General features: G+C 38.6%; 1 protein-coding gene across 3 annotated transcripts in view; it reads right to left on the reverse strand.

The window, feature by feature from the left end:
• Positions 1-15,363, reverse strand: part of LOC112309147 (guanylate-binding protein 6-like) — a 35,212-nt gene extending 19,849 nt beyond the window's left edge. For all 3 annotated transcript variants that reach the window (XR_011650983.1, XM_053920894.2, XM_024565356.4), the window contains exons 1-9: positions 15,085-15,363; positions 12,837-13,040; positions 11,240-11,367; positions 9,198-9,307; positions 8,804-9,000; positions 3,083-3,328; positions 2,088-2,368; positions 1,153-1,365; positions 78-180 (exon numbers count right to left, since the gene is read on the reverse strand). Coding sequence is in view for 2 of the 3 variants with exons in the window: in XM_053920894.2 (XP_053776869.1) it covers positions 78-180; positions 1,153-1,365; positions 2,088-2,368; positions 3,083-3,328; positions 8,804-9,000; positions 9,198-9,307; positions 11,240-11,367; positions 12,837-13,026 (1,468 nt within the window). In the remaining variant the exon portion in view is untranslated. The remainder of the gene's footprint in view (positions 1-77; positions 181-1,152; positions 1,366-2,087; positions 2,369-3,082; positions 3,329-8,803; positions 9,001-9,197; positions 9,308-11,239; positions 11,368-12,836; positions 13,041-15,084) is intronic.
• Positions 15,364-20,971: the final 5,608 nt, after the last annotated feature.

Here is a 20,971-nt window from a genome sequence, read left to right on the forward strand (position 1 = left end):
AAAAGAGCTCCTTGTTTTGGGAAGGTGTTGTTTTCACACCTGTCAAAGACAATGCAGGAACCTGCCCTGCCCCATACCTGCCATGGCCTTCTCCCCATCTGTGAGCGCTTTGTCTGCCTGCAGGATGGATTTCTCTATGGCCATCTGCGACTTCAGGAAGCTCTGGAGGACCTCGTTTGCCTAAGGAAACAAGAAGGAGCAAACGACTTTGATTTCCATTGGGAAGAACACTGCTACAAGAACGAGTAAGTCCATGGACTTTTTTCTTCATGATTAAAACTGTGTCGTGGCTCCACACACAGTGTCCAGGCTCCTTAGCGTGACCAGAGGTTCTCCATACACCCTGCCTCCTGTCTCCCTCCTCTCTACCCCACTCCCCCCATCTCTCTCCCAGTGCTCCTTCCTGCCTGCACTCTAGGTTCCAGCCAGTGAGAACCACGGTCAGTTCTACACACCCACTGTCTCTGGTGCTTTTTTATTTATATTTGCTTCCCCAGGGTGAAATATCTCTAGTTAACATTGCTCCTCTCCTCTGCCACTTGCTGGCTGTAACTTTAGGCAAGCCATTTTAACCTGTCTCTGCCTCTCAGTTCAGATGTGTAAAATGTTCACAAAAAGTGTAGATGTTTCTTGATTCTATCTGAAGGATTACATTTAAAAGTCTAGAGAAAGAACTTAACACTGGGCTTATAATAATAACAGTTCAATATATATTAGTTCCACTATAAATATCATTGCTTTCTAATATTATTACATGTTGCCATCACCTATGTAGCCAATTTTCTCGGGTTCATGAATATTATAACTATGTGCAATTATCTATGTATTGGGCTTCCTTTCTTACTTTTGATCAGCTTTAAAGCCAGAGTCTGACTTAAAGTTGTAAATCATGAACATTTGGTACATTAAATGTCAAGTTGCTGAATGAAGAAATGAATAATTTCTGTGCTGCCTGTTGTAGAATCCAGAAATCCATACTCATTCGAGATTTAATATTTCTACTCCATTTACAACTAATAGGACTTAAAGACTAAAACAGTCATAATATCCCCCATGCTCTGCTATTACCCACAACAGGTGCTGTGCTCTCAGACTTTCAGGAGACCCACCTGACTTTAATCTGTAGGATCCCCATGCTCACATATTCCTCACCTTCACTCCTTTCCTGGGCACTCTGCAATAGTCCCCTTCAATCCTTTCCTTTGTTTCCAAGTAGAGCTTGTGACCCCCAGGAACAGAGAAAGTTCCTGCTGAAATACTTTCCATGAGGGCCATTGAAAGCTGATCGAGGGTAGCCTGGCAGTACTTAACAGATTCCTCTTCATTCTGCAGCATGAAATCATCCTTCTTATCCTTTATGAGTTTCTACAAGGGAAGCATACAGGGGTGTCACCAGAAGAAAAGAACAAAGGAGATAAAATTCCAAAGAATCTGGCAGAAGGACATCTGGATGTGGTCTTTGTGATAAAGCTTTCTGTTCCTAAAAGACATGGAATAAATGTGAAACCATAAGTCTTGGTTTATTCACAAACATGGAAACTCTCTGCAAGACTTGGGGAAGCATCTTAATCTCTCTGGGTCTCGGTTCTTTATCTGAAAAGTTGCCATTGCATTATTTAATCTCCGTGGTTCCTTGCAGCTGTAGCATTCAGGGATTCTATCTTCAATGGCACAAGGATATAACAGGAGCAACAGAAAATGGAAATGGCCTGGAAAGAGGGTCTAATAAAGAAATTTTGGTACCTAGGAATGGGGATGTGTTAGAAAAAGCGACCAGTTTAGGAATGACTTTTGGGTCATTCCTAGGGTATTCTAGGCAGGCTCGAAATCCCTAGAAGTATTCACTTCGGGTGGTATCTATGCTAATTAGGCATCAGGGATCAGAGAGTTTCCTGATAAAGTACCTGAGCTTTGGGGGAATTACAGAAGTAATTGTCAGGAGTCATTTGAAACACTATTCCTCATGATAAATCCACACTACTTGATCCATGAGTGAGAAAGGAGGAATGGGGTCATTAAAAGCACCTCTAGGCTCAATCTTCAAAGGGAAGGGTCACAAAGGGTAAATAAGTACTAAGGCAAAGTACCACAAGCTTCTTCTGGAACTCCTGGTTTCCATCCTTGAAGGAGTTCTCCATGAAGATCGCAATGGCTTCCCTCTCACAGGCTGCGTGCAGGTCCAGCAGCTCCTGGAGTGTGTCTGTGGGGAACCTCACTCGCTGGGCCATCTGCTCACTGTAGTGGTCGGCTGCCTTCTGCACAGCTGCTGAGTTCTCGATCTGGGCCAGAGTTGTCACCGCATTCTCCAAACAAGGCACCACTCCACTGTTGATAGTGTCCACATAAGTCACCACCAGAGACTGTAGCCCTAATAAGCCAGGAAATTTAAGGAAAAAATATCAAGTTATCACTCAACAAACTGAAGTATATGAGACTATATTATATTTATGAATCACACACACACACATCCTACTCCTTCTACTCTCATCCTTTTCATGTTCCTACTGACTATTCATTTGTATGGTTCTTCCAGACATGGGACTAAAAAATTAAATATTTACTTTCATCTCACATACAAAAAGTTATCTGGAAAACATAATTTCCTATTTAAAAATTAAAAGCAAAATTATTTACATAGGTAGATACATAAGGCCAGGTAAATGAGATTATATTTATTCCTAATTAAAAACTTCCAGTGGATTTTCAGGGATGTATATTTATCCTTGGCTGTTTCTACACTCCACAAATATGTTTTATATTCTCCTAGAAATCACATTTTTTATAAAGGAATTCCCTTGAGAAAATAGTACATTCTGTTTTTATACAATTATTGATTTCTTATCAGTAGAGGATTTTTTCAGAAATATGGAAGCCACAGATATTACTGATAATGCTTGTAATTTTGGAGAGAAATTTGTTCACCATAAAAAGTGTGATAATTACAAAATATATACATATCTTCATAAAATATCAATGTCTATCTGGCTGCAATTCTATGTAGAACCAAACAAAAATACTAGGAAATACATTACAATTTATTAAACACATGTTAGACCCCACAGAATGTGAAAAGGAGACTCACGTTTCCCAGTGACCATGATTCCCTCTCTGAGGGTCTTGGTTCTTGACTGGGTATAGATGTAAGAGCAGAAATTCTTTGTTTGTTCCTGGAATTTAGGATCCAGTTCATTTTCTGGAACATTCTCAATATTGGCTAGAAGTTCTTTGTCCTTTGTTGGCTGATCAAAGACAAAACACTTTCGTTTTAGAAAGAAATGCCGGATGCACTCTCTGGGAAGATTGGCCACGTAGAGTTTGGGATTTCCTCCTGAGGATAAAAAGACCCAGGGATTATAGTAGGAACAGTCCCAGAGCGAGAAACCTGTAACAGTGCTGAAACCTTGTTTTCCTAAATGCAGCCTTTTTTTAAAATTTTTTTCCCTTTGACTCAAAATGGCCTCCCCCAGTGTCCCAATTCACCCACCCCCCTTTCCCTTGCTAAATCACTAATCCCTCAGGACAATGAGGTTCTGGCCATTATCCAGTAGTCTTAGGAACAAGGTCCTGGGTCTGTTGACTACAGAGACAGAGTTTTCAAACAAACTAAAGACACAATCTTGGCCTCAGTTGTGCTTTAGCTCCAAACCGAAGAAAGAGGAATGATCCCACAGCACGAATCCTGGTGAGGTTGGACAGAACAACTCCATGGCTGATATCAGAACCAGGTGCAATGATCAATTACTCCCTAGTCTAGCTAGCACCAACCAATCAGTAGAGACCACAACCCGAACTCCTTCATTCACCATGACAACAAAAGTTTTCCCTTTGTAACCCATTCACTGGAAGCCATCAGGGAGCTGTGTCTTTGAGTATGAGCTACCTGTGGCTCTGGGCATGACACCATCTCCTTAATAAATCTTGACTTTCCTAGCCATAAACTTCTGTTTGTGTCTCATTAGGCTTTGATGCACGCAGGCAGGTGGACCCATTCTCCCTGGGAACAAACCTCAGGATCTTTATGACAGGGGTTTTGTACCTTTACCATCTTCTATGTTTATAACTCCTTTAGCATAAACATGCAATGCTTCTTTGAATATCAAACTTATACCAATGATACAAATCTGGTAGAAATTTGGGGAGAGATCTAACCCAGGTGAAAAATTAAAAATCGATGGCTGATTTTTGCAGCCTTGAACATGATACAGTAATTTGCTATCACATATTTCTTGAATAAATGACTAATGGAATAAAAGGTCAAAGGTAAGTTTTGGTCTACTTGTGCCCATGTGGAAATTGAGCTGTGGGATCAAAACAAAGAGCCACAAGCAAGGAATAATGGAGCAATATTAGAAATGACACCTTGATTATTTGAGGAACACTGTTTTGATGCAAAAAATAATGTGTACAGGATTCGCTTTTTTTTAAAGCAAAAACTTCTGAAGGGTAAGTATATCTAAAATGTAATTTTAAGATGTCACCACTAATCTCTAAGCTCTTTAAGTAAAGACTATATTTAATTTGACAGTGCTGATCTTTTGCCCAGCCAGTTTCTCACCAAGTGTTTTGAAAAAGCATAAATGGAAATGTGAAGACAAGAATAAATGTATCAGAACTGATATTTCTTTCAAGGTTTTATCAGATACACATCCAGGTAAATGAAAGCAATTAAAATACATGATTGTTTTCAAATTATAGCATGCGTAAAAATGTGGAAATCAATAGAGATCTATGATATAGGAAATAAACTGAATGTTTTGATAATTATTAGAAATATTCCAAAAGCATTGATTAAAAAGACACATACTTCTTTCGGTTTATTTAAAACATAAAGTCATGTTTGTAGATGACTTAGCTATATGGTCAATAGAAAGATATATCCCTATTTCAAAAGAAAAATATCTACTTGTTTGAAAGATGTTTTTTGCTGGATAGCCTTTTTATTGCAATTTGATGCCTAACAAGTACCTGAGCAGTTGCTTTTCTCAACACACAAAAAAGCAGAAGCCAAAATAGGGAACAAAGTGTGTGGTATTTAGAAGGATTTAGTACCACTGTATTCTAACTTACAACTGGATGATGAATTACCGGTTGTGTAAAGAACAAATTGGTTTTGAATAATTATACTCTAGGCTCTACTTTTATTTTTTATTATCAATTTTATTTTGTATTCATTTCAGGTGTACAGCTTAGTGGTTAGATAATCATATACTTTAGATAATGTTCACCCCAATACTTGTAGTACCCCAACTGATACCATACAAAGTTATTTCAATATTATTGACTGTATCTCCTATGCCTTACTTACTTCCCTGTGACTGTTTTGTAGTTACATAATTGAGTTTCTTAGTCTCTTCACTTCTTTCACCCAGTCCCCCAATGCCCCTCCCCTGTGGCAACCCCCAGTTTACTCTCTGTGTCTATGAGTCTGTTTCCATTTTGTTTGTTCATTTACTTCAGATTCCACATATAAGTGGAGTCCTATGGTAATCATCTTCATCTGACTTATTTCACTTAACAGAAAACCCCCTAGGTCCATCCATGCTATCCCAAATGGTAAGATTTCATTTTTTATGGCCAATTAATATTCTATTTATATATGTACCACAACTTTTATATCCACTCGTCTATTGATGGGCAATTGGGCTGCTTCCATAGCGTGGCTATTACAAATAATGCTTCAGTGGACATAAAGGTGCATACAGTCTTTTGAATTAGTGTTTTGGGTTTCTTTGGATAAATCCACATATGTGGAAAGGCAGATTCATTTTTAATTTTTTGAGGAAACTCCATACTATTTTCTGTAGTGGCTGTACCAATCTGCATCCCTACCGACAGTGCGCAAGACTTTCCTTCTCTCTACATCCTTGCCAACACTTGTTGGTTGACTTACTGATGATTGCCATTCAGACAGCTGGGAGGTGATATCTCATTGTGGTTTTAACTTGCATTCCTTTGACAATTAGTGATGATGAACATCTTTTCATATGTCTTTTGTCCATCTGTATGTCCTCTGTGGAGAAATGTCTATTCAGGTTTCTTCCCATTATTTAAATTGGATTATTTGGATTTTGTTCTTTGTTTTTTTGGTGTTGAGTAATATGAGTTCTTGATAGATTTTGACTATTATCCTCTTATCAGATTTTTTATTTGCAACTATGTTCTCCCATTTAGTAGGATGTCTCTTAAATTTGTTGATGATTTCCATTGCTGTGAAAAACCTTTTTAGTTTGATGTAGTCCCATCTGACTATTTTTTCTTTTGTTTTCCTTGCCTGAGAAGATATATCAGATAAAAATCTTGCTAGGAGAAAGGTCAGAGACATCACTGCCTATATTTTCTTCTAGGATTTTTATATTTTTGAGTCTGACATTTAAGTCTTTGATTCATTTTGAGTTTATTCTTGTAGAGGGTGTAAGTATGTGGTCTTCTTTCTTTTTTTGGAGGGGGCAAACATCTGTTCAAATTTCTTGAATATATTTTCTTTACCCCATTGTATGTTCTTACCTCCTTTGTCAAATTTTAATTGACCGTATAAATGTGGGTTTACTTCTGGGCTCTCTATTCTGTCCCATTGATCTATATGTCTATTTTTTTATGCCAGCACCATGTTGCTTAGATCACTATGGCCTTGCAGCATAGTCTGATATCAGGTAGTGTTCTTTCTCAACATTGTTCTTCCTCAGTACTGTGAGGCTATTCAAGGTATATTGAAGATCCATATAAATTTTTGGAATATTTCCTCTAGTTCTGTGAGGCATGCCATTTGTATTTTCAAAAAGATTGAATTAAACCTATAGATTGCATTGGGTAGTATGGACATTTTAATTATGCTAATTCTTCCTATTTATGAGCAAGGCATATGATTCCATTTATTTGTATATTCTTGAATTTCTTTCTTCAATGCCTCTATGTCATTTCTATCTACTGTAATCTTTATTTTTTATTGAATTTATTGAGGTAAAATTGGTTTGCAAAACCATATAGGTCTCAAGTGTAAAACTCAATAAAACATCATCTGCCTACCACATCATGCACACATCACCCCAACAAAGTATCTCTCCATCCCCACTGCCCTGCCTACTCCTATCTCTCTCTCCTTCTGGCTATCACCACACTGTTGTCTGTGTCTATGTGAGGTATGATCCCACTATTACCACTTTGCCAAGAGCCTTTATCATAAATGAATGCTAGATTTTATCAACTGCATTTTCAGCATCTATTGATATAATCATCTGATTTTTACCCTTCATTTTTATGTGGTATATCACTTTTTTTTGCAAATATTGTAACAACCTTGCATTCTCAGGATAAATCCCACTTGATCGTGTTGTATGATATTGTCCATGTATTGCTGGGTCCAATTTGCTAATATTTTGTTAAGGATTTCTAGGTTCATCAGAAATATTGGCCCACAATTTTCTTTCTTTGTTGTGTATTTAGCTGGACTTGGAATTAGAATAATACTCGACTCATCAAAAGCACTTGGAAGTCATTCTTCTCTTGAGTTTTTAAGAATAGTTTGAAAGGGTAGCTGTTAGTTTTTCTTTAAATGTTTGGTAGCATTCACCTGGGCAGCCATCTGGTCTGGGTCTTTTGTTTGCTAGGAATATTTTTATTACTGCTTTGATTTCATTCGTTGTAATTGGTCTATTCAGGTGTTTCGGTTTTCCTGATTTGGCTTTGGAAGATTGTATGTTCCTAGGAAGTTTTCCATTTCACCCAGGTTGTCCAATCCATTGGCATATAATTGTTCATAGTATTTTCTTATAATCATTTATATTTCTGTGGTGTCAGTTGTCACTTCTTTTCTTTCATTTCTAATTTTAATTTTTAGGTTTTCTCTCCTTTTTTCTTGATGAGTCTAGTTAAAAGGCTTCATCGATCTTGTTTATCTTTTCAAAGAACCAGCTCTTGGTATTCCTGATATTTTTTTGTCTCTATGACATTTATTTCCACTCTAATCTTTATTATTTCCTTTTTTTTACTTACTCTAGGCTTCACTTCTTGTTCTGCTCTAATCTTTATTACTTCCTTCCTGCTCATCACATTGGAATCTGTTTGTTGTTCTTGGTATAAGGTTAGATTGTGTACTTGAGATTTCTCTTGCTTCTTAAGGTAGACTTATATTGTCACGAATTTCCCCTTTAGAACTGTTTTTCAGTGTCTTATAAATTTTTGGTTATTGTATGTTCATGTTTATTTGTCTCAAGGTAACTTTTGATTGTATTGTTGACCCATTTATTGTTCAGTAACATGTTCTTTAGCTTCAATGTGTGTTTATGTTTTTCAGTTTTTTTCTTGTACTTGATTTCTAGTTTCATATCATTGTGATGGGAGAAAACAATTGACATGATTTCAATCTTCATAAAGTTACTCCGACTTGTTTTGCTTCCAAAAATGCAATTTACCCTAGAAAATCTATCCATTGATGTCAATTGGGTGTAAAATCCCCTACTATGACTGACTGTATTACTGTTGATCTCTTCATTTATGTCCATCAAAATTTGCTTTATATATTCAGGTGCTACTAAGTTGGGTATGTAAATGTTTATAAGGCTTATATCCTCTTTTTGGGTTGATTTGCTTATCATTATGTAATATCCTTCTTTATTCTTTATTATATAGATTCTATTTTGTGTGAACTGAAACTCCAGTTCACAGAGCTTTTCAGCTCACCTCCCAGCCACCATTTCTACAGATTTCATCTGGTCTAAAACACAAGCACAACTCCAGAGATGACAGACAGTGTTTAGCACCCCCCACCCTGTATTGGACCATCCACCACCCAGTCATGCTCTCTCACCTGGTATCAGCTTCAAGGCATTCTCCAGGTACTCATCTTCTGTGATAGGGTGACCGTTTAACTTCAGCTCCAGGGTGAAATCCCGTACAGTCCAGACAAAGTCTGGAAAGAAACTCACAAACTCCATGGAATCCTCTACTCCATACAGTGTAGCAGAGGACTTTGCCCTGATGAGTTCTGTCAGCTCTGTCACATAACTAGGACCTGGTTAAGGAAAAGAAACTTCCTACCCACAATCCCACATTTCTATAAAGGAAAAATATATGGTAAAACTCTTTTTCTCTGGTTCCTTCTGGTCCACCAAAGACAACTAAGTGAGAGGGAAGGAGAAGCTGACTGGATCTCCATTCCCACAGACCCCAGGACCATGGTGGTGTGGTCCCTGGAAGGATACTGCAGCTGCTCCAGGGCCTGGTGGTTGATGGTGCCCATGCTGTTGTAGACGAACATGCTGCTCAGAAGCACGGCCAGGGCAAAGATCCACGAGTCATTCTTAGGGTCGCCCTAGGAAGCATATTAGGGCAAGACATTTCAGAGTTTACCATGTAAAAAAAAAAAGAGTTTACCATGTAGAAATTCATTCAGACACTAAGTCTATTGGTCTTTCATTTTTATTTCAGCTAATGTACTCACCATGCAAAGAAATAAGTTTAAAGACAGGCATAAATACAGATATGAGCTTTGACGAATGCAATTGAATTTCTTGTCACTGCGATTTTTCACATATAAAAAAATTCTATCTTCACAGGGCTTTCTTTTTATTCAATTGGATGATCAAATAACATGTAGAAAAACTAGTATGGTGCCTGGTGTACAATTAGGTATTGAATGTTAGATGTTAGCACCTATTCATTCCACATGTTTGTTCATCATAGGCCATATAAAATTCACCATAGCTGGTATAATGGAGGATTCAACTTATATGCAATTAAATTCAACAAGTGTATGTAGGAGCTATTGAGTGTTTCCCACTGTTCTTAAGTTGCTAAAGGCAATGTTTAAAATGTTACTTTAAAGATGACTTTTAAAGCAGTTACAAACATTACAATGAATACAACAATGATGAAAATATTTATAAGATGCTCACATCTTAATAATGCATATAAACAGTGGATCCTATAGCTATAATATTAATTAAAAGTTTAGATATCTATCAAGGAAAAACAGAGCTATAAACATTGGGATAAAAATTACATATTATAAAGTTTTACTCAAAGTCTTAGTTGAGTGCAAAAGAATCGGTAGCATGTAGACTTGAAGAAATAAAGGTAATCCTGGAAGTAGAAGGACTCACAGAAGCAAAGTTAGAGATCGTCAAATACACAGGTCTTTGGAATAAAGTTAGTTATTTGATTTGATTGGAGCAAAGGGTAGGTCAAGAAATTAAGGCTGGTAGTGAACCTGGTGCAGCCAGAGGAATGTCCTTAATGGCGATGATAATTTATTTGTATGAATTATAGCCAGCTGTGTCTCAACAATGATCTAATCAAGACATTATTTCTTTTATTAACAATCAAAAGCCATTTCCTAGAGAAACTATATAAACTGGGACATACACCTAGGAGACTCAATATGAGAATTTTGGGTGGGGGGAAATAGCCACTTCATTTATTTATTTCCCTGACCTCAATTTTTTAAAGTAATCATTTAAGATAAGAAGAAATGGCACTTACAACAAACAATAAATTATTTAGATAGCAAGATTATATCATTCTTTTATACATAGATTTAAAAATAAACACAGAATTTTTAACTCTTCTTTAGATAGAAATATTTCTTTTTCCGTTTTTAAATTACTTTATTGTTGTTCAATTATAGTTGTCTGCATTTTCTCCCCACCCCTCTACCCCACCCCAGCCAAACCCACCTCCTTCCCCTGCTTCCACCCTCCCCCTTGGTTTTGTCCATGTAGTTGTAGAAATTTAAGTATTATTCCCAAATAAGGCTTACAAACGAAGGCAGAAAAGAAGAAATCATTCATTTCACCTACTAGTAGAAAATTAAAATATTAAAAACCAATTTTTAATGATGTTGTGGGACAAACATACGCTTTCCTAGAATCAGTGCATTCAGAGGTGTCTCAAAGCCTACAGAATGATCTGTGAGTACTTAATGAACTTCACCATAGGGCTATAGACTCCCTGAGGGCACGGCCTTTACTTTGGACACTAATATCTGCAGTACTAATCCAGACACCTGGGAATTATGTGCTCAGAATTGTTTATTAAATTGAATAGAACCAGAAATCAAAAAGGCTTACTCACTCTACCATGACATCTTACCTGGAAGAGAGAATCCAATAAACCAAAATTTGCCTTATAAATGTAGTTAGAGTTCTAGGTTTCAAAATAGATCACAGCTGTGAAATTACAAAGCATCCCAAAACATTAAGAACATTCAGATTTAAAATACTTTATCTGTGACTTTTTGACTTACCTTTTCCACATCACCCAGGCCCTCGGTATCCAGAAGGACCAGAGTGTGGTTAGGCTTGGAGGGGTGGGGCACACACCACATCCAGATGCCCTTCGTTTCCGACTGCACCGTAGAGCCCAGAGGGAAACCTGCAATGGATGCATGAAAAGCAACATAAAATGGAAGTAGAAAATATAAGCAGCCAAAGGCTACAAAGTCAGACTTGTTGGAATGTAAGCACCCCAGAATACAAAATGGTGTGTTCTCTACTTCGTAAAAATGCCCTGCTGTGTGTGTCATTTATTCCCAGTAGAAGGGAGTATAAAGTGTAAGAATAACGCCAAGAAAGGACTCAATTTGGAGGCAAAGAGGCATCATTGAACCACAAATAATGAAGGTAATTGATTAACTATGACAACATTTTGAAAGACTGGTAAAATTCAAAGCCAAATGCAAGTGAATTAAAGAGAGACCTGAGAAGAGATGAGCAGGAAAAAAACTAAAATAATATTTTTTGCCAGACAAAGTCACTTAAAAAAGGTGTGAGGGATTGGTAGAGTCAATGGTGTATAAATTCTTGAAGAGTTTTTGAGATAATAGGTATTCAAACATCTATATGTTGATGAAAATATTTCATAAAGAAAACAAAATATGTTATGAGAGAGAGAAAGGAGACACGATGGAAAGAGTACAGTGTTTGAGTATATCACACAGATGATGTTTTACAGAATGGTATACTTGAAACCTATGTAATTTTACTAACTAATGCTACCCCCAATAAATTCAATTTTAAAAATTAAAAAAAAGAGTACAATGCTCAAACAAGTAAAAAGATTAAAAAGTAAAAAGTTACAAGTAAAAAACATAGAATGTATGCATTAGTACAGGAGATTTTCCTTAAGGAATAAAATAAAGAATATGGTAACAATACAATAAGATAATAATTTAGCGGTGAAAATTAGAATTAGAAGATTGGTTTACTGAGAGGAGTTTAGTTCTCCAGGTAACCAGGGAAGAAAACTAATAAGCTGTGATATAGAGTCAAAAAAAAGTCCCCAAGAACCTATACACCCCAATGTTTATAGCAGCACAATTTAAAATAGCCAAGTGCTGGAAGCAACCTAAGTGCCCATCAGGAAATGAGTGAATCAAAAAACTGTGGTACATTTACACAATGGAATTCTACACAGCAGAGAGAAAGAAAGAGCTCATACCCTTTGCAATAGCATGGATGGAACTGGAGAGCATTATGCTAAGTGAAATAAGCCAGGTGGTGAGGGACAAATACCATAAGATCTCACCTTTAACTGGAACATAATCAACAAAAGAAAAAAGCAAAATATAACCAGAGACAGTGAAAATAAGAACAATCTGACAGTAACCAGATGGGAGATGGGAAGGGACAATGAAGGGAAGGGTTTTCAGGAACTACTATAAAGGACACATGGACAAAACCAAGGGGGAGGGTGGAAGTAAGGGGGGAAGGGGGAAGCAAGGGAGGGAAGGGGATTTAGCTGGGGTGGGGAGGAGCAGTGGGCAGGAAATGCAGACAACTGTAACTGAACAACAATAAAATAAAAAATAAAGAAAACGTCCCCTGCCTGAGGACAGCACTCACCATGGTTCTGTCCTGCAAGACGGTTCATCAGGTAGGATTTGCCTGTGCGATACAGCCCCACAATGGCCACGACCACCACGGGCTGAGAAATCTGGTCAAGGATCTGTAGAGCTTCCTGATTCACTGACAGCTGCTCATCGATGTTTTCCACCAGACAAATGGGGGCTGTCATGTTGGGTCTAGACACCATGGCAGCCTGCCAACCTGCAAGAACACCCCAGTTAAAAAAAGATTGTACTGTTACTCTCCATGCAGCGTTACACAAAGCCCCCAGCATCTTTGGCTGTGTGAGTTTTCTTCTTTGTTTCTGCCACAGTTAGCACAGGCTAAGCCCCACAATGAAAAATTCATCGATTTTTGGTTCTGCCCTTACAGTGACTCTCTGCAAGGGCCAAACTGCTCCCAGTGCCACAAGGATCTCAGATTGAATGTTACTGTTGGCACTGGGCAGCCAATTCTTATAATGCACTAGAGTGGCCCTACCCGATGTGAGGGTCATCCTCACTGAGAAGCAAAGCCGTCACCTCATGAGAACGTCCTTTTGCCAGACTTAAGACTTAACCAGCTGCAAAGAGGGCAATGAAGCTGGTGCCGAGGGAGGACCTGGCACTAGGATGACCCAATTCTGCACCCTCCATGTACAGTTAAAAATATCTATGTGAAAATATTACGTGGGTCTTCATAATTCCTGGACATGTCTACCATAGGACTTTGTTAAGAAGGAAAAAATACTACTTATTTTCCAGGAAGCACTGTGCTGGTCCTTCCCAATTTTCAGAACATATCAAGAATGAAACTGAACTGACAGGTGTCCTAAGCAAGTTTGGGCCTGAGTAGTGATTAGCAGCTTAGTCCAGGGACAGCATGCTTGCTTCCTAACTTTTAAGGTTGAGATTGGGAGTGGAAATGAGTCTACAGTCTTTACACAGGCCATTTGTGTCTGGCCTTTCTTTCTTTTTTTGTCCAATAAATAAAGGCAAGCCAGACCTCCCTGAGCCAAGTCTGCTTTTGATTAAACAAATAAATGGAATTAAAAATTAAAATTTTTTAAATTGTATGGGTGATGAATCTAATGTAGAGTCACAATTGAGAACCATAAGTCCATCCTAATGCACATTACAATGAGGAATATTAAGCTCATGGACCAAGAGACTGCCTCCACTGCCCCTACCCCACCCCATTAAAGAGCCAGGAGAGAACCCTAATCTTTCATCTCCCCGTGCACCCATCTTTTACGCTCCGCTTACCACTGTCCTGGCTGTGTGACATGCTGCGCGGCTGTCACCTCACAGGTACCTCTGCTCCAAATGGAGAAGATGGGCTTTCCCAGAACTAAAGCCACAAGTGAAGCCTGCAGCGCAGACTCCCAGGCTACAGGCGCCCTTACCACCACATTCCTCAGAGATCATTTTGAGTCAGAAGTTGGGAGGTTTAAGCACAAGACCAAGTTGCAGGCAAAAGAAAGTTGATGAGTCAGCTTCTCTGCCCCTTGGCTCCTCAGGTCAGTGTGTCCCAGCAAAAGCTCCCCTTGTTTCCCACTCCTGCTTGCTCCCTCTCCTCCCTCTTTCCTGTTGCTAGTGTATGGAAGTTAAAACAAACTGAGAAGTATTGTTATTTTTTGCAAAGGAAACAGAAAGAACTGAACCTAAAAAGAAAAGTAACTGAAGTAATTTGTTTGGTAGGGAGCACACATTTGGAAATTGCAGGATTAAAAAAGGCTTAGACCTTATAGTTATTTTTGACAGTTGATTAAAATACTTCAGAATGAATTAATTTCATCTAAATATCACTTTATAGAATCTTTGGAATACTAAATATGGTTAATATAATAAAGACTGTTTTAATGTTTAGATTGGAAGACCATTTTTTCTCTCGGTTTCTCCAGTGTCCAGCAGGTGCCAGGCATCAAGAGAAGGGAGATGGAGGAAGTGACCCTACCCAGCACCTCTGCAAGGGGGCTACAGTTTAGTCCCTCAGTCCAAGAAAGGACTCCAACCCCTTGTGCAGATGTGGCGGGCTCTGTGTGCAGCCTGGAGCAGCGCATCCTGCGGACACAGAGACGCTGAGCTTCCCAGAGTCACGGGCTTCCTCCTGCGGTCCCCAACCCCCAAAGCCCGATAGGTCTCGTCTCCCGCTTGCCTTCCTGCCACCAGCGCAGACCCTGCGTCTACAGTGCGGGAAGTGCTCTTGGTCGCGTTGTCGTTTAAGAAACGCGTGCGTGGAAGACCAAGTTTAGGATCGAACTTACGTCGTGCAGGAGCTGCAGGCAGAAGACAAGTCCTCAACTGTCCTCGCGCGCTTCTCTGGCCCCTGGATCCCCCGGGTACCGACTGTTCTTTTCAGCAGCTGAAAATCGAGCCAGGTGTTAGAGCCAAGAGGTTGAGTGAGGTTGAGGCGAACCGAAAGCGAAAAGGACACGCGCGTCCAGTGGTTTTAACTGTTAGGGGTTTTCCTTTTTGTTAGCGGAGGCTACTTTCGAGTGTGGGAGCTAAACGAGGACCTCTTTGCTCCACAGCCTGCCGCTGGATCCCAAGCCGGTCCCTGCTCCACCCTTGGCTCGGGCGCCCTGAACGAGCACAGAGCCCAGGCCCTGTGAACCCCTAACAGCAGGCTGGCAGATGTCAACAGCCTGCCTCTCAGGGCTACTTTGGGGGGCAATTTGGGTGTTGTTTAATTTTTCGTTTAGTCTATTTCATTTCTTTCTTCATTTTAAGCACTCCTGTTATTAACATGTCGTTTTCATTAAATTGTGAGTGTATAAAACTCCCAATTGTACAGTCCAGTGATAACCACTATTATTTTTATAGCATATTGTTCCACCTATGTTTTTGTGGTGGCTCCATGGGGGATACCAAGGGTGTGGAGTTTATCTATTTTGAGTGTTTCAAATATGTAAAATAATATAAAATACAATTCAAAAGTGAATATTAAAAATGAACAAAGAAATCGTAACAATCAACAATTTTGTGTTAAATCATTTTTTTTATTTTTCAATTGCAGTGGCCGTACAATATTATGTTCCAGGTGTACACCCCAGCGATCTGACATTCTATACTTCCAAAGTGATCACCACGGTGAATCTCATACCCATCTGACACCATGCATACTTATTAGAATATTCTTAACTATATTCCTCATGCTGTTCTTCACATTTTCATGACTATTGTGTTAAAACAGATTTGTACCTCTTAACCCCTACACCTTTTTTGCCATCCCCGCAAACCCCCCTCCCATCTGGCAACTGTCAAAATGTTCTTTGGGCCACAAATATCATCTCTGTTTTCTGGTTTTATCTTCTATTAAGGTTGTTTCCCTGGCATTTGTATTTTAGTGTGACAAATAATTAAGAAACAAATATGTGTACTTTTAAGGGATTCCACTGTAGTAAACTACAGAATAAGAATTATACTCAAATAATCAAATTAGTCTTTTGCTACATCTGTTGCTTTCTGGATAGAAAGAAGTAGGTATTTATATTATTGGAACAATTTTGTTTTAATTTCATTGCCTATTTCTCTCTTCCTAAGATACTCTGAGTTTGTTTCAAAGACATTAAAAGTGTTAATTTTACTTTCACAAATCATTTTTTTGAAATTGGCTCTTTAACAACACGGTAAAAACTACCAATAGCTAGATTTTAGATTTTAATTTCCGCAATATTATAAAAATTACATTGCGAAAATAAAAACTTGTTCCCAGAAAGATATTATGTTGACTACAAGATCAGAAAATACATTGAAAAATGAAACATTGAAACCACTTTGTTTCCTTTAATACACATACATGATATAATATCACTACTAATCATATTTTTACTAAAATGTTTGTCGTTTAACATGTGTTTATACCTTAGACTTCCTATTTGCAGAATTAAATCTACTCTTACTGTGTGATTTGTTGGAAAATCTTATGAATTGTCTTTACTTGTTAATTTTAGAATTGGTCAGCGCTACTGTCTCCTGCAGCACACGGTGGTACCGTCACTAGTGCAAGTAATGTGATTGTGAGGCCCATTACCTTTGCATATTCTAAGATGAACAAAGTGAAGTTCTCACCTTTGGACAACCTATACCTTGAAAAGGGCAAATATTATAAAAATCAAGCAAGAAGTAGAACCTCATAATATTAATTTTTGACTTTTATATTTTATTTTTATTATCACTTAGTTCAAAATACTTTAAATTTCCCATGTAATAACTTCTTTGACTTATGTTTTTCATAGGTGCTTACTATATAATTTCATATATTGGAGGCTGAACAGATCTCTCGCTGTTACTGAGTCCTACTCTGTAATTTGTCAGTCTTTCAAATTTTATTGAGACTTGTTTTATGGCTCTGGATGTGGTATATCTTGAGGAATGTACTATGTGCTTTGAAACAGAATGTGTTGGGTATTTGTGTTATATTAATATCAGTGAGACTGACTTGATTAACAGGGTTGTTAAGGTTGTTTATACCATTAAAAATGTTTTGTCTAGTTATTCTATCAATTACTGAGAGACAGCTGTTAAAATCTCCAACTGCAGTGGCAGATTTGTACACAAATATATAGGGACTTGATTGTACCTGTTTTGATGCCCCCAATATATATGTCATAAATGTTGAAACTCTATTAGCTACATAAACACACATTCATGATTGTTGTGTATTACTGATGACTTATTTTTGGTATGAAATATCCCGTTTTTGAACAAGAGCAAACTAGGCAAACAACTAGAACAGGAACAGGAGCATAGAGATGGAGATCACATGGAGGGTTGTCAATAGGGGAGTGGGAGAGGGAGAGTGGGGGAAGCTACAGAGAATAAGTAGCATAGATGATAGGTGGAAAACAGACAGGGGGACGGTAAGAATAGTGGAGGAAATGTAGAAGCCAAAGAACTTATAAGTATGACCCATGGACATGAACTATAGGGGGGGAATGTGGGAGGGAGGGGGTGGGCAGGATGGAGTGGAGTGGGGGGGGGGAATGGGACAACTGTTATAGCATAATCAATAAATATATTAAAAAAAAGAAATATCACGTTTTTGGAGAAAATCTTTTCTCAGTAAGTCTACTTTATCTAACATTAATACAGATGCTTTAGCTTTGTTATAATTAGCATTTGTAGACTATATCCTTCTCTGCCTATTTACAAGTTTTCTGTCATGATAAAGCATGCTACTTGTGGACCACATCGAGTTGCATCTTGCTCCCTCTCCTCTTTGTCAGTCACAGGCATTTTACTCATTAAATCTCTTGACTACCTAATTCTGTAATGTGATCTTCTTGGAGGAATTTTTTAAAAAGTGATGGGTGTTAAAATAATGTTACAAATAAGGTGCTTATTCTCTGCAAAAACAACAGTTAATTGTAATAGGAGGGGTTAGAGATGGCTTCACAGAGGAGGTGCCATTTCTTTTGGAAGTTAGAGAATGACTCACTTTTGAACAGAGAGTGATTGGAAGAAGGGTATTTTAAAAGAAAGGAAAGAAATGAACAAATATCCCGAAGTAGGGGCTAGATGGGAGGCATCAGTCAGGTCCAATGTGGCCAGTATTACGGGCTCACGGAGAATACTGTAGAAAGATCAATCGGGACCTGGATCGTGAACTATGTTGCACAGGCAGGTAGATGCTTTGAAAGTTATTGGGCATGATCAGAGCCATTTTTGAAATCCATTTCTCTGACAACAAGAGTAGAGAGTGAATAAATTGAGGACATTAGAGAGCATGATCATTTAGGAGACTGGTGTTATAGCTTAGAAGGCATACTACGTTCCCAGCACTCTAGGTTCCCTGCAGTCATTCAGGGATTCAGGTTCCTTCCATTCTGTTGTTCCACACCACTAAGCCATTGTACACATCTTCAAGGTCAAAAGTTGAGTGAGTTAGCCACATCTGATATCCAGACAGTAAATGGAAAAGAGTGACTGATGGAGAACAGGCTCACATTTCTCTGATCCAGACCCATGAGTAACATACACATAATTCTGCTCATATTCCATGTGCACATGGCAACACTTAGTTGCCAGAGCAACCAGAAAGATGTGATGTCTACCTGGGTTTCATGAGATAGTCTTTTAAAACACAACCATATAATATTTGTAGCTGAAAAATTCTGTCATAGGTCTAAAAGTATATACAATGATATCAGAGACAGCTGTTTTCAAAGACCTTTATTCCAACTTGGCAATTTCTAGAGTTGAATGTAAGCTGGGCTAAGTATAGTGAGATACAGTGATTGATTGATGCAGGGTAGTGGCTGGGCATCAATCCAAGCCCTAAGAAAGAGCATCCTCCATCACCAAGTGGATCAAAGTAGCTTGATTCTCTCTCTCTCTCTCTCTCTCTCTCTCTCTCTCTCTCCCTCACCTCATTATTCTTCTTTATTTTGAGATTATAATACAAAAATGTGACTCTATAGATGAAGAATATAAGGCTTTTTAGTATTTTTAGGCTTGAATCAATATTTTATTATTATTTCTCTTATTTTACTGTAATTGTTGACTTATACTAATATTTTATGTTTAAATTTATTATTTTATTACTATTAAAAATATATTTGGAGTCTTTCTCCCAGTTTCCATGGTGAGAAATGGTGGCAAGAAAAAAAGTCTTCTAAAAATATATTCAAGTCTAAGTCACAAAAGTATAATATTGATTAACAAAGAATTATTGCAGTGATATTCTATCTCTGGCTAGGTGGCTCAGTTGGTTGGAGCATCATCCCATAGACCAAAATGTGGCAGGTTCGATCCCTGGTCGGGGCACATACCTGGGTTTCAGGTTCAGTACTCAGTTGGGGCACGGTCAGAGCACAGCCAGGGCGTGCATGGGGACAACTGGTTGATGTTTCACTCTCACATTAGTGTTTCTATCTCTCTCTTCTCTCTCTTCTCCCTCAGCCCCTTCCTCTCTCTCTCAAATCAATAAATATATCCTCAGATAAGGATTTAAAAAAAATGATGTCCTAAATTTATGGAGGTTAATAAGATTTGATGCAACTGAAATGAAGTGTTTTCATGTTTATTAAATTAACTCTAGGAAAGATGACCTAGTATTTTGTTTTAGAAAATGTGTTTATTTGGCACCAAGCTTTGGGGCCTACTAAAAATTCTCAGACAGGAGCCTTGTTTTAACATCCTGTGAAAGAGCTTGGAAGAAGACCACAAAGCTGAAGACATAGCAGCCCTTCCAGAGAAGCCCAAACTTGAAGAAGTTTCAGTTGAAAATTCCTCTGAGTGCAATTTTCAACTAAGAAAAATACAGAAAGAAATGAAAGGGACCAAAAATTCTTTCCACTACAAAACAGGACTTTAAGCCTGTTATTAACAAACAAAAGACTCTGAAAAAAAACTTTGACCCTCCTTCTTACTGCCCCAAAGAATTTCATGTATGGGACTGCCGGCCAAGATGGAGGCATAGGTATACACACTGTGCCTCCTTGCACAACCAAAATAAGGACAACAACAAATTTAAAAACAAAAAAGCAACCAGAACTGCCAGAAAATCGAACTGTAGGGAAGTCCAACAACCAAGCAGTTAAAGGAGAAACATTCATCCAGACCGGTAGGAGGGGCAGAGATGGGCAGCTGGGGAGGAGAGGACTTGCTGCAAGGTGGCAGCTGGCAAACTGGGCAATCCCATATATGTGTGCAGATAAACGAGGAGGAAAAACTGGGGAGTGAGACAGACTGCGCAAACCAGGATTCCAGTGTGGGAAATAAAGCCTCAAAACCTCTAAGTGAAAAAACCTGTGGGGGTTGGGGTGGTGGGAGAAACTCCCAGCCTCACAGGAGAGTTCCTTGGGCAGATCCACAGGGTCCTAGAATGTACACAAACCCACCCACCTGGGAATCAGCACCAGAAGGGCCCAATTTGCTTGTGAGTAGTGGAGGAAGTGACTGAAAGCCAGCTGAGAGCTGACCAAGTGGCATTGGTCCCTCTCAGAGCCCTCCCCCATACAAAGTGCCACAACACAGCACCTGGGTTGCCCTGCCCTGGTGAACACCTAAGGCTACACCCCTCACTAGGTAACAGTCATTCCAAGACCAAAAAATGGCCTAAATGAAAGAACAGATCAAAACTCCAGCAAAAAAATACAGCTAAGCATTGAAGAAATAGCCAACCTATCAGATGCACAGTTCAAAACA

This window comes from Desmodus rotundus, chromosome 3, assembly GCF_022682495.2.
Source record: "Desmodus rotundus isolate HL8 chromosome 3, HLdesRot8A.1, whole genome shotgun sequence".
Classification (NCBI taxonomy): domain Eukaryota; kingdom Metazoa; phylum Chordata; class Mammalia; order Chiroptera; family Phyllostomidae; genus Desmodus; species Desmodus rotundus.